Source organism: Eriocheir sinensis, chromosome 2 (genome assembly GCF_024679095.1).
Source record: "Eriocheir sinensis breed Jianghai 21 chromosome 2, ASM2467909v1, whole genome shotgun sequence".
Taxonomy (NCBI): domain Eukaryota; kingdom Metazoa; phylum Arthropoda; class Malacostraca; order Decapoda; family Varunidae; genus Eriocheir; species Eriocheir sinensis.
The window spans coordinates 13,511,598-13,539,097 of record NC_066510.1 but is presented as its reverse complement, the minus strand read 5'-3'; the positions used below and the strand labels follow the sequence as shown (position 1 = coordinate 13,539,097).

General features: G+C 42.7%; 1 protein-coding gene across 3 annotated transcripts in view; it reads left to right on the top strand.

Moving 5' to 3' along the window:
• Positions 1 to 27,500, top strand: part of LOC126999576 (uncharacterized) — a 66,073-nt gene that overhangs the window by 7,752 nt on the left and 30,821 nt on the right. For all 3 annotated transcript variants that reach the window (XM_050862352.1, XM_050862360.1, XM_050862371.1), the window contains exon 2: positions 2,187 to 2,366. In XM_050862352.1, coding sequence (XP_050718309.1) covers positions 2,187 to 2,366 — 180 coding nt within the window. The remainder of the gene's footprint in view (positions 1 to 2,186; positions 2,367 to 27,500) is intronic.

The following is a 27,500-nucleotide window of genomic DNA, read 5'->3' as shown; positions in this document are numbered from 1 at the left end:
CCGTTCCCCGTTTCCTCCACAATCAAATCACGTGCCTAACTTTCTCTTGGGATAAACATAGACGCCAACGGGATGTACTGACGGAGCTGCTGAGTGATTCATTGAGAGGGGTGAGGAGGGGCCGAGGGAGGCTGGAAAGAGAAAGAGTTAAGGAGGAAAACAGAGTAAAAGGTGGACTAGGAAGAGAGAATGAGTGGGATGATGAGATGAGGAAGGGAAAGGAGTGGAAAGGCAAGACTGGAAACTTAGTGACGGTTATTGACTCCATTAAAAGCAGGAAATAGCGCAAGGGAAGCGTAAAGCAACGAGGGTGGATGAGAAGGCAGACGAATAGTAGTAGTAGTAGTGGTAGTAGTAGAAGTAGTAGTAGTAGTAGAGAACACCAATATAGTACTGTAGTGTAAAATGAATTGTTTATCTATTATTTTTACTATTTATCCATGTTTACGATCTTGAAACTTGATAAGAAAAGATGATTATTGGCTACTGGCGGACATGAGATACTACAATGTCAATAAATATGTGTGTGTGTGTGTGTGTGTGTGTGTCAAGAGAAGAAAGACGAGCAAGAGAAGAAATAAGGGGAAAGGAGGAGGGGAAGGAGGAGGAGGAAGAAACATACAAGACAAAAATATGGGAATGAACTCAAGAAAAAAAAAAAGGCGGTTGGCAATATAGAAGAAAAATCTGTCTTGTAAAACATTTCATTCCCTTTTCTAATTCTTTAACGCATTCGTGGTAAGTGCGGCTAAAGGCAGATACGTGGTTTTGTGGTTAATAGTGAGTTCAGCTTTTGTCTTTTTTTACTTACCCGTTTATCATCTTTTTCTTTTTCTTAGCCGCTGAGAAAAGAATAACAACCCTACGTATGGAATTGCTAATGTTATTCATGTATACGGACCTTATTATCTTCACTGTTTTAAATGCCTAAGGGACCACCAGATGACGCCCCCCCCTCTCCCCTCTCCCTCCCCCTCTCCCCTCTCCCTCCCCTTCACCCCTTCCCCTTCCTTCCCCTTCCACCGACCCCAGCTGATCTTCCTCTCCCCTCCTCCTTCCTCTCCCTCCTCTCTTTTCTTTTTTGTCTTCTTCCTTCTTCTTTTCCTTCCTTTCCTAATTTTTTTCTCTCTTCCACAATTTCTTTTTTTTTTCTCCCTTCCTTGATCTCTTTCTTTTCTGTCATCTCTTCTTTCTATTCCTCCTCCCATCCTTCATATCTTTTCCTCTCCTATTATCTCTTCTTTCCTTTTCTTTCCTTTCCTTCTTTCCTTGATCTCTTTCTCTCTCTCTCTCCCACTTTCTCTTCCTCCTCTTCCTCCCTTCCTTGATCTCTCTCTTTTCTATTATATGTTCTCCTCTTCCTCACTTCCTTCATCTCTTTTCCTCTCCCATTATCTTCCGCTCTACTTTTATCTATACCATTATCTCGTTCTCTTCTTCTTCCCCCCCGCCTCTCTCTCTTCTCTGCTTCCTCTTCTTCCTCTTCCGCGATGATGATTAGACGAAGGAAGGGAAGAACTGAGAAAATGGATGAGAGGAGGAGGGGGATGGGGGGGTAAGGGGGGTGGAGAGGAGGGGTGAGGGGAGGAGTTCTTGCTTATGTCATATGTTGTGGCTGTTAAAACTGTGTGTGTGTGTGTGTGTGTGTGTGTGTGTGTGTGCCCAGACATCTGTTGCGACCTACAAAGGGTAGCTCCGTTATGACTTGTGTTCCTTCCCCTCTCTCTCTCTCTCTCTCTCTCTCTCTCTCTCTCTCTCTCTCTCTCTCTCTCTCTCTCTCTCTCTCTCTCTCTCTCTCTCTCTCTCTCTCTCTCTCTCTCTCTCTCTCTCTCTCTCTCTCTCTCTCTCTCTCTCTCTCTCTATCTCTCTCTCACACACACACACACAATCGTTCAGTAAACTTTATTATTATTACTATTATTATTATTATTATTATTATTATTATTATTATTATTATTATTATTATTATTATTATTATTATTATTATTCTTATCATTATCATCATTATTATTGTGACCACCATCATTATCATCATTACGAACTAAACATATTTACCACTGTTATGTGAACCTCCATCCCACAAAAAAAAAAAAAAAAAAAAAAAAAAAAAAAATCGAGAAGCTAACAATATTTTTCCTCTCTCCCTCATCACCACCACTACATCATCACCGCCACCACACACATAGGCTGGTGCTGCGGGTTCCCTGGTGCACCGTCACACTCCACCGTCACCTTCTCGAGCGACACGCTTGGGCCCAACACGGTCGCCACCTACTCCTGCGACCGTGGCTTCGAGCTGCTGGGCCCCTCGCGGAAGATATGCGGGGTGAACGGAACTTGGGCGCCCGCTGGCATACCCTTCTGTGGTGAGTACACGCTGTCTTGTTGGTCTTCCTAAAGTTCTCTTCGTCCACCTTAAAAAGCTGTAGAATAGAGAACGCGCGAAAACTACGTAGATAAACTTTTGACAAACGATATTATGTTATTCTGTCTGTATCTGTTTATGTGGAGAAAGAGGGTTAGATTGATAGTAGGTGGATATATAGGTAAATAGATAGATAGACAGATAGATAGATTGCTGAATAGATAGATTGATATATAGGTAAGAAGATAAATAGATTGATAAAATGAAAAAAAAGTTAAAGAATTGATTGAAAAGAAAAACAAAGGAATAAAGAGTAAAGAAATGAGTTGAGAGAGAGAGAGAGAGAGAGAGAGAGAGAGAGAGAGCGTATAACAGTTATCGTGGGTGTTATACTGATGGTCTTGTTCCACTTGTGACTCGTTTATAAAGAATCTCAGGAACTGGTTTTGTTTAGCGTGGTCTGCCTCCATCTCTGTCTGTCTGTCTGTCTGTCTTGCGTCTGTGGCGGCTGGCTGGCTGCTGCTGCTAGTCCCGTTTACTCCTGACTCGTGTATCGGTTTACCGTAAAAACTCGTACTAAATTGGATTCTTTTTTACGTTTTTTTCTGAAGATTATGGTTAACTCTTGCATCAGAAATTTGGGCAGCATATGAGTGGGCTTTAATGTTATCTTGAGAGAGTTTAGATTGTAGAAAGAGAAGAATTAAATATGTAGTAAGAGTTTGCCAGTGAATGGGATGAAAGAATGAAGATGATGGTTTTCTCTTGCATCAGAAATTTGGGTAGCATATGAGTGAGCTTTAATGTTATCTTGAGAGAGTTTAGATTGTAGAAAGAGAAGAATTAAAAATGTAGTAAGAGTTTGCCAGTGAATGGGATGAAAGAATGAAGATGATGGTTTTCTCTTGCATCAGAAATTTGGGTAGCATATGGGTGAGCTTTAATGTTATCTTGAGAGAGTTTAGATTGTAGAAAGAGAGGAATTACATATGTAGCGAGAGTTTGTCAGTGAATGGGATGAAAGAATGAAGATGACGGTTTCCTCTTGCGTTAGGAAGTTGGACTGCTTGAGTCTTGAAAGAGTTACAATCGTAGAAAGGGAGGAATTACTTAAATAGGAAGGCTGATACAAAGTTGACTAATGACAGGGGTGAAAGAATGAAGATGATGGTAACTCTTACATTAGGAAGTTGGACAGCTTATAAATGAGCGCGAATATTAAAGCTTTGTTATTTTCATTATTACTTTGATTCACTCATATTTTTTTTTTAGCCAGTTACGCCAAATGATCTGGATATATATCGTGTGGTGGTTATTTTCGTCTTTGCAGCAATCATTTCCTTTTATTAATCTTACAGCGTACACTTATTACAGGATTCAGTTACTTAAGTCTAATCATGTCCATTTTTATGTAATCTACGTCACTTAATGATATAGTGTGTGACCATTTCTTCTCTCTCCTCGTGTGCATCACCTGGCGTTAATTTCACTCTGCCAACTTATTATAACGACCAAGACCAGGTGACTTATGCTGACCTTCAACATTACAAGCTCTCTTTCCCCCAAAACCGTTACATCAGCACTTTCTATTTTATTTGTACTTGCTCTCATATAATAATCTCTCCCCATCCACTACTCTTACACTACTCGTTCCAAACAAACTTGTGGGAAGGGAGGAGGAGATGAAAAAAATGATACAAGCTCTCCCCCTCCACACACTCACCGTAACATCAGCCCTTCCTATTTCATTTATACCTGCGCTCCTATAATAATTTTTCCCCCACACTACTCTTACTCTTTCCTTGCACAAGATTAAGGAAAGAGGAGAGGAGATGGAAAAAAAATGGAAGAGCAACGCAAAGAATAAAGGGAAAATAAAAGACTGAAGATAAAGAAGAGAATGGGAAGAAGGAAGATTAAGAGAGAAAAAGAGAGAGAGAGAGTGAGATAGGGGAGAGAGTTAATGAGGGAGTTACAGGGAAGCGAGGTAGTGGATAGGGGAGTAGGAAGGGAGAGAGAGAGGTAGAGATAGAGAGAGGGAGGAGGGGAGAGGGAAATCAAGACTGGGGTTGGTTACTTCAGAACAAAATTATACCTTGTGATATGATGTGACAATGTCGGGAATGACTGGACGAGGAGGGGACTGGTGATCGCTGTCTGTCTGTCTGTCTGTCTGTCTGTATGTATGTATGTATATCTGTATGAACGTCTATATGTTTGTGTTTTTCTTTCTTTGGCTGTTATTGTATCCTTGATTTTGTTCTTTCCTTCTTTATTTCTCTTCTTAATTTTGTTTTATTTTCCTTATTATGTTGATTTGTTTGTTTTTTTTCTCTCTTTTTCTTTCTGTCATTCTTTCGTTCTTTCTTTTATTTCTTTATTTTTTTGCTGTACCTGTTTCTTAGTTTGCATGTCTGTCTATCTCTCTGTCTGTCTTTCTATCAATATATCTTTCTGTCTATCTGGTTTTCTGCCTCTCTCTCTCTCTCTCTCTCTCTCTCTCTCTCTCTCTCTCTCTCTCTCTCTCTCTCTCTCTCTCTCTCTCTCTCTCTCTCTCTCTCTCTCTCTCTCTCTCTCTCTCTCTCTCTCTCTATCTGGCTGTCTTCCCTCACTACCACCACCACCACCACCATTGCCATTCATTACCACCATCATCACCAGCATATCACCATCACCTCAGTCAGTCAGCAACATCATCGCCATTCACTGCTATCCAATCTCCAATCATTGCCAACTTCACCACCACCACCATTACCACCACCACCACCACCACCTATACAGTTAGACACCTTTTTTTTATCATGACTTGTTCTATCTATATATGTGGCTGTACTTATTTTTTTTACTTCTTGTTATCTCCATGTAGTTTTATCAATGCTTCTACTAATATAGCGTTAATCACCACCACCACCACCACCACCATCACCTATACAGTTAGACACCTTCTTTGTCATCATTTGTTCTATCTATATTTATGGCTGTACTTTTTTTTATAACTTTTTTTTATCTCCATATAGTTTAATCAATGCGTCTACCAATATAGCGTTAATCACCACCACCACCACCACCATCATTACCAAACACCTGACACCACCATCTAGAGTACGAACGCAATACAACACCACGTACTACCATTATCATCACCACCACCATCTGTCACCACCACCACCATGACCGCCACCACCGCAATGAAACACCGTAACCACCACCATCACCTCCACCATCACCACCACTACCCGTATGATACATTACCTCATCTTGTACTTCATCACTCTCCTTGGCCATTGTTATCAAAGTGTTCCTCTTCCTATTCTTTCATCTTCATTTTTTCCTCTTTTATTCTTTCCTCTTTCCTCGTCTCTGCTTCTGCCTTCCAAGTCTCTTTAATTAAAACGAAATATATAATTGTTATCTCCTTATCTATCTATTTATCTCATGTACTCGCCTTCCTGTATTTTCTTTCTCTCTCCCTCTGTATCTTTATGTTTTTCTTTCTCCTTTCTTCCTGTCTGTGCCTACCTCTCTCTCCCTCTCTCTATCTCTATTTGCCTCCTTCCCTCTCTCTATATATATCTGTCTTTAATCTCTCCTTTTCTGTGTATGTTTCTCTCTCTCCATCTCTTTGTGTTTCTCCTCCTCTTCCTTCTCCTCTTCCTCCTTTGTCTCTCCCCTCTCCCCACCATCTTCATTCTGTAACCTATCTTTTATGTCCCTGTTTCTCCCTCTCTCTCCTCTCCCACTCTGCCCCCCCCCCCCCCCCGTCACCCCGCACCCCCCAGTTAGCGGTGCCCCGGTCATTGCCAAGGTCGCTCACTGCCTCAATACCTGTTTGCCGCACGCCGCCGCCTCAAGGGTAGGGAGGGAATGAAGGAGGAGAGGAATGAATGAGTGGAAGAGAGAGATGGAAGAGGAAGGGGGTTGGAAAATGGGAAGGCAGGGAGGAGATAAGAGAGTAAGGAAAGAGGGTAAGAAGCAGGAAGGGTAATTAAAAAGAAGAGAAGGAAAAGAAGAGAAGCGGAGGGGGAAGAGAAAGATGGAGGAGGAGGAGAAGGAGGAGGGTGGAGTATAGAGGGTGGAGGAAGAGGGGAAGAAGATAGAGGATAAGGGAAGGAGGAAAGAAAGCTAAGAATAATGGAAGGGAAAGAAGAAAAGGAGAAAATGGGAAAGGGAAGGAAGGAGGAAAAAAGAGAGAGAGAGAAAACAGAGAGAGAGAAAACAGCGAGAGAGGGAGGAGAAAGAGCAATAGTGAGAAGAGTAGAGAGAGGGGGAGAGGGGGGAAGCTGCAACAGTCACGGGGTATGGTATAGGAAGTAAGGAGGAGGTGGAGGAGAAGGAGGAGGAGGAGGAAGGGGGGACTCTGCAGGACTGGTTTTCAAGGCCTTCTCCGTTCACCTCGATTCTTCCTCTTGCTGGTCACTGGCCTACTGGCGATGAACGGACCTGCGACCTGCTGGGAGGGGCGACACACACACACACACACACACACACACACACACACACACACACACATACATACCTTGCTCACTTATTCAGTCTTGAGTGTCTTACGAGTCGAGTTTGGCAGGATGAGTCACTTGAAATTCCTCTTTAGGTTACCACTCCCAACCTCTTTGTCAGTGCCATCAACCCCTTTTAGCCCTGTTGAAGTAGTTATTCTTATTATTATTCTCATTCTTGTTCTTATCCTTATCCTTGTTCTTATTATCAAACGCAGTGTAATAGATTGAATTGAGGGAGAAGGATGAAAGGAACAGGAAGGGGGGAATGGGAGGAACCGGAGGGAAAAAGGGAAGGAGTCAGAATGAAAATAGTAAGGGAGTGAAGGAAAGGAGGAAGGGAAGGAGAAAAAAGAGTGAAGAAGGAATAAAGAAGAACTCCCCCTCCCCCCTAGAAGAATAAGAAAGGTAGATCCAAAAACCACCCTCACGTAAGAGATCTTTGCACTATCGAAGCTGCATTAGTGTCAACAGATCTAGGTCAGGAGGGGACTTAATACGTGATGATAACTGTGATGAGGAAGAGGAGGTGGAGGTGGATGAGGAGGAGGAGGAAGAAGAAGAAGAGGAGGAAAAGGAGGTGTATAGGATGTGTGGTTATCATACTAATGGTGATAAAAAGCCGGAACAAGCGATGGGGATGGTTATTAGAGAGAGATAAGAAAGGAGAAGGAGGAGGAGGAGGAGAAAGCGTGGGTGTCATGTTAATGGTAATGGGGAGTCAGAAGGGAATGACTAAAGAGAGGAGGAAGATGAAGATGAGGAGGCGGAGGTGAAGGAAGAGGAGGGGGAGGAAGTGGAGAAAGTCAAGCAGGAGGAAGAAGAGTAGGAAGAGGAGGAGGAAGAAGAAGGAGGCAAAGTACACATTTATAAACCAAGATGATGAAATAATAATAATAATGATAATAATAATAATAATAATAATAATAATAATAATAATAATAATAATAATAATAATAATAATAATAATGATGATAACGGTGATGTGAAAAGGTGCATAGAAAAGGCTTTGAGGTGAGAATATGCATACGTACACATATACATACATACATACATACATACATACATACATACATACATACATACAGACAGACAGACAGAGAGGCAGCGAAGTGAGAGAGCAATAATTTCTTCTCTGGGTTATCCGTTATTACTAAACTTTCCTCCTCCTCCTCCTCCTCCTCCTCCTCCTCCTCCTCCTCCTCCCACTCCCTCTCTTTTTCCTCCTCCACTCGCTCCCACCCTCATTCAGCTTCATCTCTCTCTCTCTCTCTCTCTCTCTCTCTCTCTCTCTCTCTCTCTCTCTCTCTCTCTCTCTCTCTCTCTCTCTCTCTCTCTCTCTCTCTCTCTCTCTCTCTCTCTCTCTCTCTCTCTCTCTCTCTCTCTCTCTCTTTTTTTCTCCTGTCCATCATCATTTATTTTAATTTTCCACTAGTGCAGATTTTCGTTTTTCTATCTTTTTTTTCATTTTAACGTCAAAAGTTTGAATTCTGTCTCAAGTTCTTTTTTTTCTTTGTCATCGCCTTACTTTTCACTCTTGTCACTCGTGTTAACTCATTTTTTTTCCTGCTCTCTTTTATCTCCGGGTCTATCTTTTCCTTCCGTGTTGAAATGTTAAAAGAAATTCACTCGTGTAAGCTTTCATATTCTTTGTCTTTTTTGTGTATTTTTTTTGTATCCATTTTCTTTCTTCCTTTCTATCTTTCCATCTTTTTTTCTTTGTATCTATTTTCTTTCTATCTTTCTATCTCTCTATCTTTTTTTCTTTGTGTCCTTTGTCTTTCTTCCTTTTTATCTCTCTATCTTTTTCTTTGTATCTATTTTATTTCTGTCTATCTTTTTTATTCTTTGTATCCTTTGTTTTTCTACCTTTCTATCTCTCTATCTTTTTTTCTTTGTATCTATTTTCTTTCTACCTCTCTATCTTTCTATCTTTTTTTCTTTGTATCTATTTTCTTTCTATCTTTCTATCTCTCTATCTTTTTCTTTGTATACTTTTTCTTTCTACCTTTCTATCTCTCTATCTTTTTTCTTTGTATCCATTTTCTTTCTTCCTTTCTATCTTTCTATCTTTTTTTCTTTGTATCTATTTTCTTTCTACCTTTCTATCTTTCTATCTTTTTTTCTTTGTATCTATTTTCTTTCTACCTTTCTATCTTTCTATCTTTTTTCTTTGTATCTATTTTTTCTACCTTTCTATCTCTATCTTTTTTTCTTTGTATCTATTTTCTTTCTACCTTTCTATCTTTCTATCTTTTTTCTTTGTATCTATTTTTTCTACCTTTCTATCTCTCTATCTTTTTCTTTGTATCTATTTTCTTTCTACCTCTCTATCTTTCTATCTTTTTCTTTGTATTTATTTTCTTTCTACCTTTCTATCTTTCTATCTTTTTTCTTTGCATCCATTTTCTTTCTACCTTTCTATCTTTCTATCTTTTTTCTTTGTATCTATTTTCTTTCTAACTTTCTATCGTTCTATTTTTCCTTTGTATCTTTTTTTCATTCTCTCTTCCTCTCTTTTTTTCTTTGCATCCTTTTTCTTTCTACCTCTCTCAATTTTTTCTTTGTACTTTTTCTCTTTCTATTATTTTTCCTTTCTATCTTTTCATCGTTCTATCATTTTTCTTTGTACTTTTTTCCATCTGTTCTGTGTCCATCTTTTCTTCCGTGTCGAAATATTAAGAAACTTCAATCTCATGTCACCGCCTCTGCTGTGTCACGTCTTTCTTTTTCCTTTCATCTCGCCGCGCATGTCTAAAGCATTTCACGTAACAATAATCTTCACGATGACAAGTTTTTTTTTTTTTCGTTTTATTTTGTATTGGTGACGTTCGTTTGGTGACTTTCTCTAAGGTGTTTTATTACTCTGGTAATAATTCGAGTCATTATATTGGTTCAGGTCCTTTCATTTCCGCTTTTATCGTGTCTTGTGTGTGTGTGTGTGTGTGTGTGTGTGTGTGTGTGTGTGTGTGTGTGTGTGTGTGTGTGTGTGTGTGTGTGTGTGTGTGTGTGTGTGTGTGTGTGTGAGAGTGAGAGAAAGTCGTTCTTAGATCTTATTTAGTAACAAAAACCTTAACAAAATTTCCAACAATCACTATTGCTCGTCACGTTACATTCTCTCACGTTCAAAAGATACTTGCTATGCCAAATGTCATTGCGTCATCACATTTGCTACGTATTAACATGAAATAAAAAAAGGAACTTGATTATATTTTCTCTGTCTGTCTATCTGTATGTCTCTGTTTATTGGGTCCTGCACTGAGCTGGACCTGCCATCTGGTGACCCTGCTGGAGCCTCTGCCAGAGCCAAGCCTGGGTCCAGCTGGGGGTCCAGCGAGGCTTAATTGACATTTTTCTGAACCAAACTAGCAAAACATCAGAGTTGTAATGGTCACTATCATGTTTACACCAAAATATCTGAGTGCTATTCATTAATCATGTCGTTGTAATGAACACTGTTGGCAAAATAAGATCATTCATCGATATATCCTACGGCACTCCATCCCGTGGTTAATAGGAATACATCAGTGCGGCCTCTTGGATAAATATTTCCGTCATGCAAGAAAAGAGAAGCCAAACAAGTCTGGCATGGTTTCATGCTCTCAAAATCATATAGTAGTGGTAGAAGGTAGTGTTGAGAATTTTGCCACTCAACATCCTCCGGCTGGCACGCCGCTGCCTCAACACGATGCATTCCTCTGTCCCTCCAGTCAGAGCGCGGGAGGTTGGTTACACTGCTGCTAAACCTATCGTACGCTGCCGGCAGCAAGTATTATACTTATTTCATATTTCTAATTTGAATCATAATACATACATCTTTACCATATTATAATATTACATCCACTATATGAAACTTTAAAGGAACAACATAGAGCATGTGACGATTGTTTATGTGGGAAAAATATATTTAAATTTCCTATTTCTTGCATTTCCCCGTTTCTTAAATACTACTAATAAGTCAAGTATCTCTATACCGTAGCTATGAGAAAAATATGTGATTTCTAAATAATACCAAAAGACTAGCAAGAAAAATTATTTGGACGTAAGCCGCATGCATATTTATTTTTGTAGTTCCACCAAGGCCACCAGATGGCAGGTTGAGCTCAGTGAAGGACCCAACTGGCGGCTCTTTCGCTCCCTGACTTTTGTTCTTTTCGGTCTCTTTCTCTCTTTCTCTTCCCTCTTTTCAGTTTGCTTTCATTCACTCCTCAGGTTTTCTTTCCTCCCTGCTTTCGTCATTTGGATTCAAGTATCAGACGGCAATAAAGAAAAAAATGCTAACAGTGTGTGGTCTTAAACAGTGGAAATTACCGAGGCAATTAACAATGTAGACAGCACGTAGCTTTGTGGTTCTAACAGTAATTAGGAATACAGGCAGTGACACAGTGCCTCATTGCTGTCGCCATTCCCCTTAGCGGCGTCTTGTGGTATTAGATAATCGCTCTTAGCCGCAGGAGTAGATTTGCAGTCCTAACGGTAATTTTGTAGCTCTTAAAGTGACTAGGAATACGTGTAGGGAAGGCTCAGTCTAGCGGTAACTCCTCTATAGGTCTTAGAGTGACTTAGGAATACGTGTAGGAAAGGTTCGGTACAGCGGTAACTCCTGTGTAGGCTAGGAATACGGGTAGTGAGGGAAGGCTTGGTCCAGTGTTGCCTCCTCCATCTAGCGGAGATTTCAAGAGCCTTCTGTATAGTGACAGCTTGTAGCCTCAGCAATTACCATGGCACTTAAGAAGGAAAATACGGAAGTTGAAAGCCTTTACAGTAACTAGGAATAAGTGGCGTGACACAGAGATTCCTTCCTTCCTTCTTTCCTCACTCGATATGCATATAAAACGTGACAACAGTATTTGCCAACCCGACAAGAAAATAGTAGTGATCAAACAACAGTGTGTAGCCTAAACAGTTACTAGGAAGACAGAGAGTAACACATGTTCTTTCCTGCCTTCATTCCCTCCTCAGACGTTGCCTCGTGGAATGCGATAACAGTATTTGCCACCATAACCAGGAAAAAGTAGAGCTGAACAACAGAGCGAGCCTTATCAGTAACTAGGAAGACGTAAAGTGACAACGAACATCATTCCTGCCTTCATTTCCTTCTCTGACGCTGCTTCGTGGAATGCGCTAACAATATTTTCCATCATAATAAGATAATAGTGATCAAACGTCAGTGTATAGCCTAAAAAGTAACTGGTAAGATGTAGAATGACAAAGAACTTTATTCCTGCCTTCATTCCTTCCTCTGACAATGTCTCGTGGAATGCGATAACAGTATTTGCCATCATAGCAAAGAGTAGTAACCAAACAGCAGCGTGAATGCGTATATTGGCACAGTGGCTCATTCCTGCCTTCACTCCCTCATCTGTTGGTTCCTCGAGGAAGGGCCACCATCTGGCCGCCACTTCCGCGCCCGCTGGAGGAGGAGGAGGAGGAGGAGGAGGGAGGCAAATGGCGTCTTCCGTTACTCGTGTCAACGGGAGGTTCACCAGCAGGCTCATTTGCTGGTTAGGGACGGTCCTCGTGGCTCTAGTAGCGCCATCTGCATAACAACACCTTAGACAGCAACAGGTGGGCTTTGGCTGGCTGGCGGGCGGGCTGGGTGGCGTACACGTCCCAGCTGGCGCCGGCGTCACGGAGGGTGCACCGCCTCGACCAGGGTCTGGGGACGCCGCTAAAGCCTTGCTCTTTGCCTGAAGCCTTGAGATCTTGGCCAGGCAATCGGTTACCCCGGCAGACGAATGAGGTGGTGCAGCTCTCTTTCCTGAGGAAGCGCGATATATGGATAGATAAATATTTACATAGATACATAGATACATATATGGACTGATAGATAGATAGTTTGGTTGATAGACTGACAGATAGATAGACAAATAGGTTAACTGACGTGTGTGAAATTTTTGAAAGTGCAGAAATCAAGTCTCACACACACACACACACACACACACACACACACGCACACACCTAAAATTACCTTCCTTTCCAGTGTGTGTGTGTGTGTGTGTGTGTGTGTGTGTGTGTGCGCGTCTGCGAGTGCGTGTATGTATGTATGTATGCCACCAACTCATAGTAAAAATCAACAAAGAAACACCTCACCTCATTAACTAGAAACTCTCATTACTTACGCATATATGAGTTCACTGAGTATACACATATGCTACACTGGTCTTGCCCTTGGTCACCTCTGCATAATAAAGCGCTTAGTAGCATGTGGTGTGACGCCTTCCAGCTATAAGGGTAAGCCAGGCAGATGACGCTAAACTATGGCAACACTGGCCGGAAGGAATAGAACATATGCAAAAAGAGGATAGAAAGGGGAAAGAGAGATAGCGGGAGGAGGAGGAAGTGGAGGAAGAGTTGATATATGGAAATGTCTCTGTATTGTAATGAAGGAGAAGGGAAAGAAGGATATATGATAGTTTGTGAGGGGAAAATGAGGGTGAAGAGAGAGGAAAGACTGGGAGGAAAGAGTTGGAGTGGAGGAAGGAAGGAAGAAGAGGAGAGGGGAGTTAGCGGAAGAGCAATGAGGCGTGGAGAAAGTGATGAAGAAGGCACACAAGGAAGGAAGAGATAGAGCAAGGAAGGAAGAGAGGGAGGGAGAGAAAGTTATGAATTGTAAAGGCAAGAGTCACGTAAGAGGAAGGAAGGAAAGGGAGAAATGAATGAATGAAGGGAGGGAAGAAAAGTATAAAGGAAGGAAAGGCTGTTTGTTCATGTAATTTGATTTGTTTGTGTTATGTTTTATATACATATGGCAAACATAATAAAGTGTATAAGTGTATAAGTGAAAGATATCGAAGTGAGAGACAGGAAGAAGGGAAACAAAGAAAAAAAAAGGAAGGTAGAATAAAACGCAAAAAGGAAGGAAGGAAATGAATGAATGAAGGCAGGAAGGAAGGGAGAAAGGGAGAGAGGAAAGGCAGGAAAGAAGAAAGGTATGAAGGATTGATAGACATATTTGTTTATCTTATTTCTGTTTCATTGCAAGGAACGAAGAAAGGAAAGACGGAAAGGAAGCATAGAGGTAAATGTTACTGGAAGAAAGGAGGGAAAGAAGGAAGGAGGGAAGGAAAGAAAGGAAGGATGGAAGAACAGACGGCAGGAAGGAAAAAAGGAATTGAATGAATGAATGAGTAAATAAGGCAAGGAAGCAAAGAAAGAAAGCATAGAGAAAAATGTTACTGGAAGAAAGGAAGGAAAGAAGGAAAGAAGGATGGAAGAATGGTCGGCAGGAAGGAAAAATGGAATTGAATGAATGAATGAGTAAATAAGGCAAGGAAGCAAGGAAAGGAAGCATAGAGAAAAATGTTACTGGAAGAAAGGAAGGAGGGTAGGAAAGAAAGGAAGGATGGAAGACCGGACGGCAGGAAGGAAGAAAGGAATTGAATGAATGAATGTGTAAATAAGGCAAGGAACAAGGGAAGGAAGCATAGAGAGAAAGAGGTTATTGGTCAGCCAAAGACTCACAACGCTCTCTAGTTCCTGGTTTGCACGGCGGCGGCGCATGACCCGCTAATCGACTCCTTGCCACTATTGTTCACCGGATTTTTTTCTTCTTGAGCGCATACCTTCGACTTAATTACCCATAGCAGTTACCTTGCGTCCTATTATTCTCTCTCTCCTTGCGTCCTATCATTGTCTCTCTCTCTCTCTCTCTCTCTCTCTCTCTCTCTCTCTCTCTCTCTCTCTCTCTCTCTCTCTCTCTCTCTCTCTTATACCTGTCAGTCAGTCTGTCTGTCCGTCTGTCTATCTGTCTATTTGTCTGTCTACCTCAATCTAACACACACACACACACACACACACACACACACACACACACCACACACACACATCACCCCCCATATACCCTCCCCCCCTCCTTAAACACCCTTCATATGTATGTGCGTGTGCGTGTGTGTGTGTGTGTGTGTGTGTGTGTGTCTAAATTAGCAAACACTCCGGTGGGTGAAATAGCAAAGAATTAGGGAAAGTGGAGCAAGAAGACGGAAAGAGAGAAAGAGAAGGGCCCTTGAGAGTGTCGGAAGAGTTTTCAATAAGAGGTTGTGAAAGTCAGTTACAGGCCAGCGGAGGCGAAGGGAATGCGTGAAGGAGGAGGTGAGTGAATGCCCTAAAGAGGAGGAAGAACCGAATGAAGACAGAAAAAAAGAAAGAGTAAGGATGGCGAAGAGAAACAGGACGGGGAAGAAGAAAAAAGATAAAGGAAGAAAGACGTACCAGGACAAAACACAAACGAAAAGAAAATACGAAGAACGAGAAAGAAGAAGAGAGAAGAAAAATAGAGATGCTGTTGTTGATTTCGTTTTGTGTCTCTCTGGTTTCTCTGGAGTTTGAGCTTATGATAAGTATTTATTTGTTATTCATTTTTCGTATTGTATTTTCTTTTCATTTTTGCTTTTCTTATTTCTTTCTTCCTCTTTTGTCTTTATTTTTATTTCTTTATCTCTTTCCGTCATTCTCTTTTCTTCAGGCGATTTGTCTTGCTTAGTTTGTTGATTATCTTGTTTCTCTTTGCCTCTCTTTCTTTCTTTATTAGTAAGTTAGTTGATTTGTAAGTTGGGTGGTTTGTTAGGTTGTTAGTAGGTTTATTTATTTATTACGTAGTTTCTTTTCCTTTATTTCTCTCTCTCTCTCTCTCTCTCTCTCTCTCTCTCTCTCTCTCTCTCTCTCTCTCTCTCTCACACACACACACACACACACACACACACACACACACACTCACGCACGCACATATGATTTTGGCTGATGCTCGAAAATCGGCTGAAATTTCTCCGGCAGAGTTCACGCTTTTGCACGCTTCTCTCTCTCTCTCTCTCTCTCTCTCTCTCTCTCTCTCTCTCTCTCTCTCTCTCTCTCTCTCTCAAAAACTGGCTGCTTTCTCGTTCGATTGCATCACGGGAACAGGTTTTGGTAGCTGTCATTTCCTTTCCACGAGAATCATAAACGAGATAAAATAAATTGGACTGTTTGATCAAGTCCGTCGAGCAGAAATATGAGAGAGCGAGAGAGAGGGAGAGGGAAAGAGAGCAACGTCATTGTTTTTTCATATATATTTTCGTTCATCGGCGAAAGTTCGATCATGACACGATGCAGAATTACTCTTACACTTCCACTACTTATACTTTCCTGATTCTTATACTTATCTGTACACAGCGTTCCCCCGTCACCCCCATCCCCCCACACACACACATATTCACCATCGTTAGTATAGTCCTGTATAGGTCCAGATGGTCTTGGAAAATAGTCGTAATGAGAGCCCGATGCCTTTAAGAATATGAGGCCGCATTATTAACATTTCGTTGGGGAGGCGGTGGCTGAGTCGACAGCGTGACGGCGCCGCGTTTAGGATGACGCGAGTTCAATCCCCGCCCGGTGCCACCAAGCTGGGATTTTTCAGCCGCCGCCGAGTGGCTTAAAACTACCCACATGCTGTCCAGAAGACCACCTATCAACCCGGACCCTAGATTCTAGGATTAAAGATGAGCTCCGGAAGGGCAGCATGAGCCAATGCAAGATGGCGCCACTATAAATACTGGCCTGCGCCATAACGGGCTGGCCAGACCATCAGGCGATGTGAAAAAAAAAGCACACATATTTGACAAGGCTTTTGTGGAAGTTTTGGGCATTTTCACGGGTAGGTACTTTTATGACCCTGGTGGTAGTCTGACCCTTCTTCTGTACCGTGAACCTAAAAAAAAAAAAAAAAAAAACTCGTTAGAATCCGACTGATATCACTTTAAGGCCTTTGGAAATAGCTGATATGGGAGGCTTAGGCGTCTGAGAATGTCGTCCCACCCGCAGCTCAGGTATGCCCGGCGCGCCTTTGAGTGACTTAAGGACGAACAGAGAGCGCCAGGTGGGGTAGGCACGGCAGTTCAAGGTAACGGAACTACTCATTAACGCGTGGGATGTTTTTTTTTTTTTTGCGGCGCGGCGGCTGAGGAGGCGGAGAAGGAGGAAGAGGCGGAGGAGGAGGAGGTGGAGAGGCTGCCTTCTCTCACTCCGCCTCTCGCTCGTGTTGACGCTGACGAAGGGACTCTCTCTCTCTCTCTCTCTCTCTCTCTCTCTCTCTCTCTCTCTCTCTCTCTCTCTCTCTCTCTCTCTCTCTCTCTCTCTCTCTCTCTCTCTCTGTGTTTGCTTCTGCTTCTGTTAATGACTCTGGTGGTGATGATGATGATGATGATGATGATGATGGTGGTGGTGATGCTCCCGCTATGCATGCACTCTTATTTTTCTTCACTGCTGGACGTTATCTGTGGTGTCACGAGGTGATGTTTGTTTGTTTGTTTGTGTGTGTGTGTGTGTGTGTGTGTGTGTGTGTGTGTGTGTGTGTGTGTGTGTGTTTCTTCTGTCCATCAATGTGTTTTTCTTCCTCTACCTATTTATGTATCTATCTCTATCCATCTATTTATTTTTATTTATCTTTATCTGTCTGTCTATCTATCTACCTCTCTCTTAACGGTTTTCCTTGCTCTGCTTGTATAACTATATTTTTATTTTTGGTTTTAATCTCAAGCCATCTGTCTGTCAATCAACGTGTTTTATTTAGATTCTTTTAACGGTCCTTTTCATTTGGGGAATTCTTTGTGTGTGTGTGTGAGTGTGTGTGTGTGTGTGTGTGTGTGTGTGTGTGTGTGTGTGTGTGTGTGTGTGTAACTCACCACGGCCTTATCACGTGTTGGACTCGCAATCGCCAGCAGGTTCCCTCCCGACATGAGCAAGTCCTCTTTATCGTCGATCTCTGGGTACTGCCAGGACCTCACACACCACACACCCCAGCCCCCTTGCTCAAGGGGGAACAGTAACCACTCCTAGTCAACGGAAAGAATCCGGCCTGAGCGGGCTCGAACCCCCGCCCTGTCAGACTGTGAAGCCTGGCAGCGCAGCGCTCTACCCAGTTGTGTGTGTGTGTGTGTGTGTGTGTGTGTGTGTGTGTTCAGCCTGTATCAGTGTTTTTACTGTAATTCATCTTTGTTGAGGGAGATACTGTGGCGCCATCTGCCTGTCTGTCTGGCTGTCCGTTGGTCTGTTTTCTTTCCTCTTCGTTTTTTTTTGTGGTGGGGAAGGAAGTGTGTTTTTTTGTTCGTCAGTCTTGTGTCCGTTTCTTAGTTGCATATTTTCTTATTTTTTTTTTTTTTAGTTTCTTAGATTTTTCTCTCGCCGTATCTCCGACCAGCTCCCAAAATTATATGATGATGATGATGATTATGATACTGTTGATGATGAAGTAAAAACAAATATAAAAAAACGAAAGAAACTCGGAGAAACATCATCTCTTCATCTGCTTTCTCTCAACTACAACACCACCACGCCACAATCACCACCATCGCTATCATTACCACCACCACCAAAGAACGTGACCCTTATAACACACACAGACACATAGAAAATCATCACCACCACCACCACCACCCTCACCCTCACCACCACCACCACCACCACCCTCACCACCACCACCACCACCACCCTCACCACCACCACCACCACCAGCATGCACCCGGAAATCACTTCAAGTCAACAAATGAAACTGCCTTGCATACACACACGCGCGCTGAGCAGGTGGTTGGTTTTGGTGCCGGCCAGGTGATGAGAGGGGGGGGGGAGAGGGGTAAGAGTGTAGGGGAGTAGGATGGGTTGGCAGGTGTGTATGTGTGTGTGTGTGTGTGTGTGTGTGTGTGTGTGTTGTTGTTTCAGCCGCGCCACAATAGGTTCACGTGCTAGAGAGTTTGATTATATTGATTCAACGTTACGGTTCCCCCCTTCCCCTCTTTCACCCCCTTGAGAGAGAGATAGAGATAGAGATAAAGATAGACAGAAAGAGAGAAAGAAATAATAGGTTTGCCCTGTAGCATTCCCTTGTAGCTTAATTTTTATGGCAAACTATTGTGTACCATCTATGGAGACACCCCCCTCCCCCCCACACACTTACCCCCACTTCCATCCCTCCCCTCATAGTCACCCCACTTCCCTCCCTTCCCCACCTTCTCATCTTTATCCCACAGCCTCTATCCAGCCTCTAGCCACCCATGACACAGGCGTCGAAGCGTCTCTGTGGTAACTGGACGAAGATTGAAGGGAAAAAGATATCTTGCAAGACTCATGACTCTTTCTTACGCTGTTTTCCGCTATCTATTTACCTTCATTTCTCTTTCCTATTTTTTCCCTCCTTTTCCTTTCCTTTCCTTCCCTTCCCGTCTCTCTCATGATGCACCTTCTTTCTCTGTTCTGTTTTCCATTATCTGTTTTCCTTTATTTCTCTTTCCTATTTTTTCCCTCCCTTCCCTTCCCTTCCATTCCTTTCCCGTCTCTCTCATGATTCACCTTCTTAGGCTGTTTTACTTCCTCTGTGTTCCTCTATTTTCATCTATTCTTGCCTTCCTTTCCTTCTCTTTCCTAATTTTTCCTTCCCTTCCCTTCCATTCCTTTCCCGTCTCTCTCATGATTCACCTTACGCTGTTTTCCTTCCTCTATGTTCCTCTATTTTCATCTATTCTTGCCTTCCTTTCCTTCTCTTTCCTAGTTTTTCCTTCCCTTCCCTTCCCTTCCATTCCCTTCCTTTCCCGTCTCTCTCATGATTCACCTTCTTACGCTGTTTTCCTTCCTCTGTGTTCCTCTATTTTCATCTGTTCTTGCCTTCCCTCCCTTCTCTCCTTCCCTTACCTTCGAGACTGATGACAGGGAGGAACGCAGCGGTGGTGGAGGAGTTGTTGAGGAGTGAAAAAAAGGGAGTGAGGTCACGGAAGGGAGAAGAGACGGGAAGAGGCTCTGTGATTTGAATATGGAAATGAGAGGCGGCGAGAGAGGGAGGAGAGGAGGTATAGTGAGAGAGGGAGGGAGGAAGAGAGGCATAGAGAGGAATGGTATAGAGTTTGGGATAGAAGGGGGGAAGGAGAGTGAATAATGGGGGGGAGGGGGGGGGGTGCAAAAGGAGAGTGCCTAGGTTATGAAATAGCGGGGAAGGGCACACACACACACACACACACACACACACACACACACACACACACACACACACACAGTCACCCTAGCGGACCCCTCACGTAACGGGGCTTTCCTTCACGTCGCATCCATACACATGTCTCCTCCTCCCTCCCTCTCCTCCTCCTCCTCCTCCTCCTCCTCCTCCTCTTCCCCCTCTTCCTCTTCTTTAGTGCAGAGAGGGAGAGAGAGAGAGAGTAGGTAGCAAAGTGACCCAATCTCGGGGGTTCAAAGGTTAAGTCTTGGAACTGTAAATGAAAAAAAAGAAAAGAAAAAAATACGAGTAGAATGTAGGTGTGTGTGTGTGTGTGTGTGTGTGTGTTGAGTGACAGGTGAGCACACAACGAACAGGTGAGGGAGTCTTGGCCACGCGGGGAAGACAAACAACAGGAGGAGGAAGAGGAGGAGGAGGAGGAGCAGGAGGAAGACGATTAAGAGCAAATATAATAATAATATCGATGATAAAAAAAAACATATAAACTACTACTACTACTACTACTACTACTACTACTACTACTACTACTACTACTACTACTACTACTACTACTATTACTACTACTAAGGTTGTTGCTATTATCCTCCTTCTCCTCCTCCTCCTCGTTCACCAACAACTCCTCTCCTCTTCCTCTTCCTCTTCCTCCGCCACCACCACTCCCTCCTTCTCCTCCTCCTCCTCTTCTTCCTCCTCCTCCTTATTTCCTTGTCATCATATTTTCATTTGATTTTATTTTAAAATTTTATCTTACAAATTACCTACCTCCTTAACCACTACCACCTCCTCCTCCTCCTCCTCCTCCTCTTCCTCCTCCTCTTCCTCCTCCACCTTCTCCTTCTCCTTTCCCTTCACCGTATAATCCATTCCAATTGTTTATGATTTTTGCGTGAGAAATACTTCTTGTAGCGGCAAATTAACTTTCGGAGGAGGAGGAAGAGGAGAAGGAAGAGGAATGGGATGGGATGGTGTGGGGGAGGAATGTAGCGGGGGAGAGGGTTGAAGAACTATAGGAAGAAGAAAGACCAGATGGATAGGAGGAAGAGGAGGAAAAACAGAAGGAAAGGAGGGAAAAGAAATGAGGGACATGACTTGAGAGGCTTGGAGGAAGAGAAGGAGGAGGAGGAGGAGGAAAAGAGTGATGATGATGATGAGGAGAGGCAAAAAAGAGGAGAAGGAGGAGAGAAAGAAAATAATGAGGAGGAGGAGGAGCAGAAGAAGGAGGAGGAACGAAAGACTCAACAAGGAAGGAAGAAACGAAGAAAATAATGAAAGGAAAGAAAAGAAAAAAATTACATAAAGAAAAAAGAAGAACGAGGAAGCAGCAAACTAAGACGAAGGAAATATAGAAGAAAGCTGCTGCTGCTGATGATAAGGAGGAGGTGGAGGAGGAAGAGGAGGAAGAGAGGCATATGCAAAGAAGGGGCAAGGCATAGTTTGGGAGGGCAGGGCAGCTTGCTATAGTAGTACATCGCCCTTTCTTACTCAGAGTCTTGGCAGCAGTCCAGGCAAGCGAAGGGGCGGTCGGTGGGCACGAGTATAGGGGAACAGTTATCGCTACGAGACACGAGAGTTGGCTTAGACCTCGGGGTTGGACGACGTTGAGATTCAGAATTCTTTTTCAGTTCTCCAAAAGGTCTGAATTCGAAGGGTTAATCTCTTATTCGATTCGCAAAAGGGGTTACACGAGGCTGAGGTTCTGAAGTGAATATTAATGGTCCTGAAGGTCAGAATTCAAGGCTGTACAATTTTTTTCAACTTTTAGAAGACGCTGAGGTTTAAGAGTCTAAGGTAGAGGTTTGGTAGGAGTGAATTCAAGGGGTTACTTTTATTTTCGCCTCTTAGAAGGGGGGTGGAAGATACTGATGTTCAAACGTGTAGAGTAGTGCTCCCATCGGTGTGAATTCGAGGGGGTACTTTCTCGTAAATTATAAAAGAGATAGATAGATAGATATAAGGTTTTGATGTATATAAGTGCTGTTTTGGCTTACTCTGGATATATAAGGGGAATGTTATTTATCGTCATTATTATCATTAGAGGGTTTGTTATTACGTGTGTTAGTTAGTATATTATTAGTTAGTGTCTTTAATATATTCCCCCTGATGGTTATTGCTTGTTGTTTTGTTGTTGTTTTTCTTTTTCTAGTTATTGTTCTTGTTCTTGCTTTTTCTCTTGTTCTTGTTTTTGTTCTTCTTGTTCTTGTTTTTGTTCTTCTCTTGCTTTTGTTCTTCTTGTTCTTGCTCTTCTTCTTGTTTTTGTTCTTCCTCTTGTTCTTCTTGTTCTTGTTCCTGTTCTTATTCTTGCTCTTGCTCTTGTTCTTGCTAGTGTTCCTTTTCTTGTTCTTATTCTTGTTCTTGGTCTTGTTCTTGCTCTTGGTTTTGTTCTTGTTCTTGTTCTTTTTCCTTTTGTGGCGGTATCCTCTCGCATTCCCACTCCCCCCCTTCCTCCCTCCCAGACCGAACCTTTTACCTCTGTGTATCCTCGTGTTTCCTTGTGTTCCCTTGCGAGCCTTTCAATCCTGTTACTAAAATGTCCCGTGAATGGTTGGCTGCTCTCATGTTGTCTCTTCGCGTCTCCGGTCCTTTGTCAGTGTGAGCGGCGCCGCGGACAACAATAGTCAACTTGGACGCTCTTAAACAGTGACTCGATTAGTTCCTGAATCTCCCAAGGAAAACACATTACCGGCGGGAGGGAAGTAAGTTAATGGAATCACTCTGGCGTTGGAGTTAATGTGCGTCTGATGCGGCAAAGTTGATGCTGTGTCATGTCAAGGCAGTCAACCACGAGAGGAAGGAAAGGAATGGAAAAGATAGGGATTTGTGGGGTAGGAGCGAAACCGTCAATATAAGGAGGAGGAGCCAAGTATAGGAGGCAGGAAAGGAAAAAAAAAAGGATTTGTGGGGTAGGAGCGAAACCGTCAATAGAAGGAGGAGGAGGAGGAGCTAAGTGTAGGAGGAAGGAAAGGAAAGGAAAAGAAAGGGAAGGAATTGAAGGGTTTTGTGTAGGAAGAGCGAAAAGGTCAACAGAAGGAGAGTTTGTTGATCAAGAGGCTTAGGCCCTAATTCTTAACGCTTTTTGCTCTAACAACAAATATTTTTAAAGGCTACAAGGGGGATTAGTTGGATTCTCATGCTTGTTTTCCACATTTATGGTACAGAACCCTTGTCAGACTATCACTGGGCTCATATAACTACCCGTGGAAATACTTACACAACCTCTACGTAAACTATACCATGTGTGGAAGCGTGAGCTCCCAAAAGTTCAAAATATGGGCTTTAGTTTTGAAGCTAACGTGAACAGAACGCCCATCAGTCACATTCAGGCTGAGATGGAGAGTGGGCGTGACTTGCTTTAGAATCAGCCAATGACAGATGCTTACTATGGAAATGGGGAGGGACTTAGGGCCATATTTTTAAACATTTCTGCGCCCAAGAACACGTAATTGACTAGTCTTTCGTGGGAGGTTAGGGCATTTCCAGGGGTACTTTTATAACCCTGGTGGTAGTCTGAGCCTTCTTCTGTACCGTGAACCTAAAAGAACACTCATTAGAACTCGATTCACCTCCTTTTTGGCCTTTGGAATTAGTTGGTGTGAGGGGTGGGAGCGTTTGACAATACCAACCTTAGTATCGAAGCTAATGTGAACAGAGTGTAGCGTCATGCCCTCGCGAAGGAAGAAGAAACCTTTACGTGTTAAGCCTCATTTAGCGTGCCTGTGTCAGTGTCCTTAAGTCATCGCCTCTCAATCTTCCTCCTCTTAGCCTCGGGAACACCGGATGCTGCTCATTATATCTCCTGACTTGCTAAAGATGCTGCGTGTCTCGTGGGGGTCGATCCTTCACATCAAGCATCATGCACTATTTTATTTTGATAGGAGAGGAGGCAGCTCAAGGGTGAAAAAAAGAAAAGAAGAAACAAAGAAGCTGCGGATACCAGAGGAAAGGCATTAGGAGATAAGAGGAAGAGGAGAAAAAAAAAGAAAGGAGGAACTTGGCTTGGAAGGGTGGAATTTTAAGGAGGAGGAGAAGAAGGAAAAAAATAAGGGGAGGAGAAGGAGGTGGAGGAGAGAAAAAAAAAGAATGACGCTGCTTCTTCAAATAGTATAGAATAGAATAACTCCAAAACAGAGGGTTGGAATCCTTTAGTGGTGTCTCGATTCTCCCCTCCTTGGAAGTGTTTAAGTCGTAGGCAGAGGGAAATAGAGACCTAGGAAGATATTAATCACTTTATTCTAAGCAAAAATGTGGAAATGTGAATGGATGATGATGATGATGATGATTAGGAGGAGGAGGAGGAAGAGGAGAAGGAGGAATATAAGAAAGAAGAGAAATAGGAGAAAGAGGATTAGGAGGATTTATTGCATCTTTTTCTTTTTCGTCTTCTACATCACCATCATCTTCTTATCACCTCATGCATACAAACAAGTCATTAAAGTTTTTCTCTCTCTCTAATGACACTATAATGATGATGAAAATGGCGAATTCAAATAAATGATGTTTCCGCTCATTTATCTATATTTTAAGTTTATTCTCTCTCTCTCTCTCTCTCTCTCTCTCTCTCTCTCTCTCTCTCTCTCTCTCTCTCTCTCTCTCTCTCTCTCTCTCTTCGTCTGTTGCAAATTAAGTCGTGATTACATCTGTTTATGCTTCATTTTTGGGTCATTGACAGAACGTATTTGTATAAGTGAGTTTCTAAAGTAAGGTGATTATGTATATCTTATTATTCTGTTTTCTTTTTATGAGGTTGGAAAGTTTTTAAAATTCTTTCTTCAAAACTCCATTGGGTTTCCTGTTTCCTCTTGAACTCTCCCTTTTCTTCTTTTTCTTTTTTCTTTATTCGCTTCTTTCATTCTTCATTTGTCTGTCTTTATACCTATTCATTTGCATTATATTTGATTCTCTCTCTCTCTCTCTCTCTCTCTCTCTCTCTCTCTCTCTCTCTCTCTCTCTCTCTCTCTCTCTCTCTCTCTCTCTCTCTCACACTCACACACACACACACACAAACACGGAAACACGCACACACACAAAAATATAATAAAAACTTCTCCCGCCCTCCCCCCCCCTCACCCCCCCCACGCACACACATGCTTCCACCAATAACTTTCGTAACTCGTTTAATCTGTGACTTTCTACTTTTGGAAATGAACAATAAATACATCCAACAACAGGATTAGTAAGAGCTCAATACACGCGAACTCCCAGCGCTTCACTTTCACTCACTATTATCATTATTATTTTTATGTAATTTCGCGGGACTCATCATGGAGAAAGTGAGTTTTTTGTGGGTTTTATTTAAGGAAGCTGAACACGATGACAATCAAGCACTTTCGCCGCGGTGGTGGTGGTGGTGGTGGTGGTGAATGCTCACTGCAAAGTAAAATATAAAAGAAAAGGTTATTATGCGATGAAACCACGAGATAAATGATTGGAAAGTGGTCATGGGAGTGTGTGAATGTGTTAGTGTGTGTGTGTGTGTGTGTGTGTGTGTGTTTGCGTGTGTGTGTGTGTGTTCAAAGCTATGAGGGCAAAACAGAACGAAAACGATGACTTACGAATTATCTATACCATGTGTGAGAAATCTGTACCCAGTTTAGCATGGTATACAAATACAACCAAGTCATCCCATGTGAGAAGAATCTGTATCCAAAATAGCAACATAGGAACACAACCAGATCAAGACCATGGAACACAAGACTGAGGCAGCGGTCGGTCAGTCGTCCACGCCTCCATCACTCCAGGAATGCTCGCCGCTGGAGTATGAAGAACCCGCGCTCGCTCGCTCGCACGCTCACCAGACTCCTGCGTGAGAGCCGCCGGCCACTGCCACAACCATTATCACCATTACCATCACCACCATCTCTAAAGTCGGCCGTGTGACCTCAGTGACGGGGAGGAGGCACTAACTAACAGCATTTGGGAAGATAGTGTTAAGGATGGGTTGTGGTTGGTAATAACTTCAGTACGGCCGTCAATCTATTAGAAAGGCTTGGGAGGTTGGTGATTGTTCCAGTTTTTGAGTTGGTGAGTGGAAAACGACCGTCAGTGTAATAGAACGGTTTATGAGGTTGGTGATTGTTATGCGTTGAAGAATGAAGATGTAGTTAGCACCTCATAGAGATTTGGAAGAGGTAGAATTGGTTAGTAAATAGGAGACGGTATGAAGAGGTAGGAATAAGAAGTAGGAAAAAGAGGTAGGAAGAGGTAGACTTATTTAGCATTCACCCCATAGAGAGTATTAAGAGAGTTACACACGGGAAAGGTTAATGAGGTTCGTGATTGTTATGCTTTCGGGTAACGAGAGGACGAGTTATTCAGTACCAAACAAAAGGAGAGTATTGGGAGAACCTTCATTCCACGTCAAACCAGGCAGTGGAAATCTCGCGAAAGTGGAAGAAGGTGAATAAGATGAAATGAAATAGTGGTAGTGAAGGTAGGGATGATAATGAGAGTGGTGGTGGTGGCGGTGATAATGATGGTGATGACGGTGGTGGTGGTGACAGGTGAAGAGTTTACCTGCTGGCGTGCCCTGGTGTAGGTAATTAGCGCCCTGAGACAGATGTGTGTTGCCCCAGACTCAGACCTTCACTTCCTGCTTGGCTCCGATGGCTGTTGAGGCTGACATCCATATTCTTATTAAACGTATCGGGCTCCCATTGCTACTCTTTTCCAAGGCCACGGAGAAGACCAGTTAACCGGGTTTTCATGGGTGATTTTTCCCGTTAAAGATGCAGAGGTCGTTTAAAGCTATCACTGGGATCACAAAACATTCCATGAAAAAAATAGCACCTTCCACGAGGGGCTTTTCATATAGGCGAACTGAGGCGCCGAGACGTTTAAGAATACGGACTTTAGGATTAGCTTTTCGAGAGAGGGAGAGAGATGAAAGCGGATAGATAGATAGATAGATAGATAGATAAATACATAGATAGATAGATAGAAAGATAGACCGATTGACAGCTAGTTAGATAGATAGATAGAAAGATAGACGGATTGATAGTTAGATAGATAGATAGATAGATAGACGGATTGATAGATTGATAGATAGATAGAAGATAGATAGATAGATAGATAGATAGATAAATATAAAGATAGACGGATTGATAGATTGATAGAGAGACAGATAGATAGATAGAAAGATAGAGAAGATTATAGACCCCTCAATTACCTAACCATGGCCACTAGAAGTCCTCCTCCCTTCCTCCATCTCTTTCCTCCTCTTCCACCCTTCTTCCATCACTCTGAAATAACCACCCTTCTCTTTCTCTCTTTCTGTCTCTGTCTCTCCCTTCCCTTCTCTCTCTCTCTCTTCCTCTCCCCACAAAAGCTGCACACAGAAGGCCTCCATTAGCATGCCAACTCCCTATTATTAAACACTGCGTCTCCCCAACAACTCCCGAGGGTCTGGCGAGTGTTTTGGGGGCTGTGCAGACCATCCCAGGGCATCGTTGGAGGGTGGTGTGGCCTTTGTTTACTTCTGTGATACCCGGGTCTGGACTTGACTCAGACCCGTATTCCCAGACGCTTTCGGCTCTCAGGACAACAGTTACTATTTTCAAAGGCCACGAAGGAGATTAGTCAGGTTCTCATGAGTGCTTTTTCACATCCATGGTGCAAAAGCCTTGTCAAACTATCACTAGACTCATAAAACTACTCTTAAACCACCCACCCCATGACC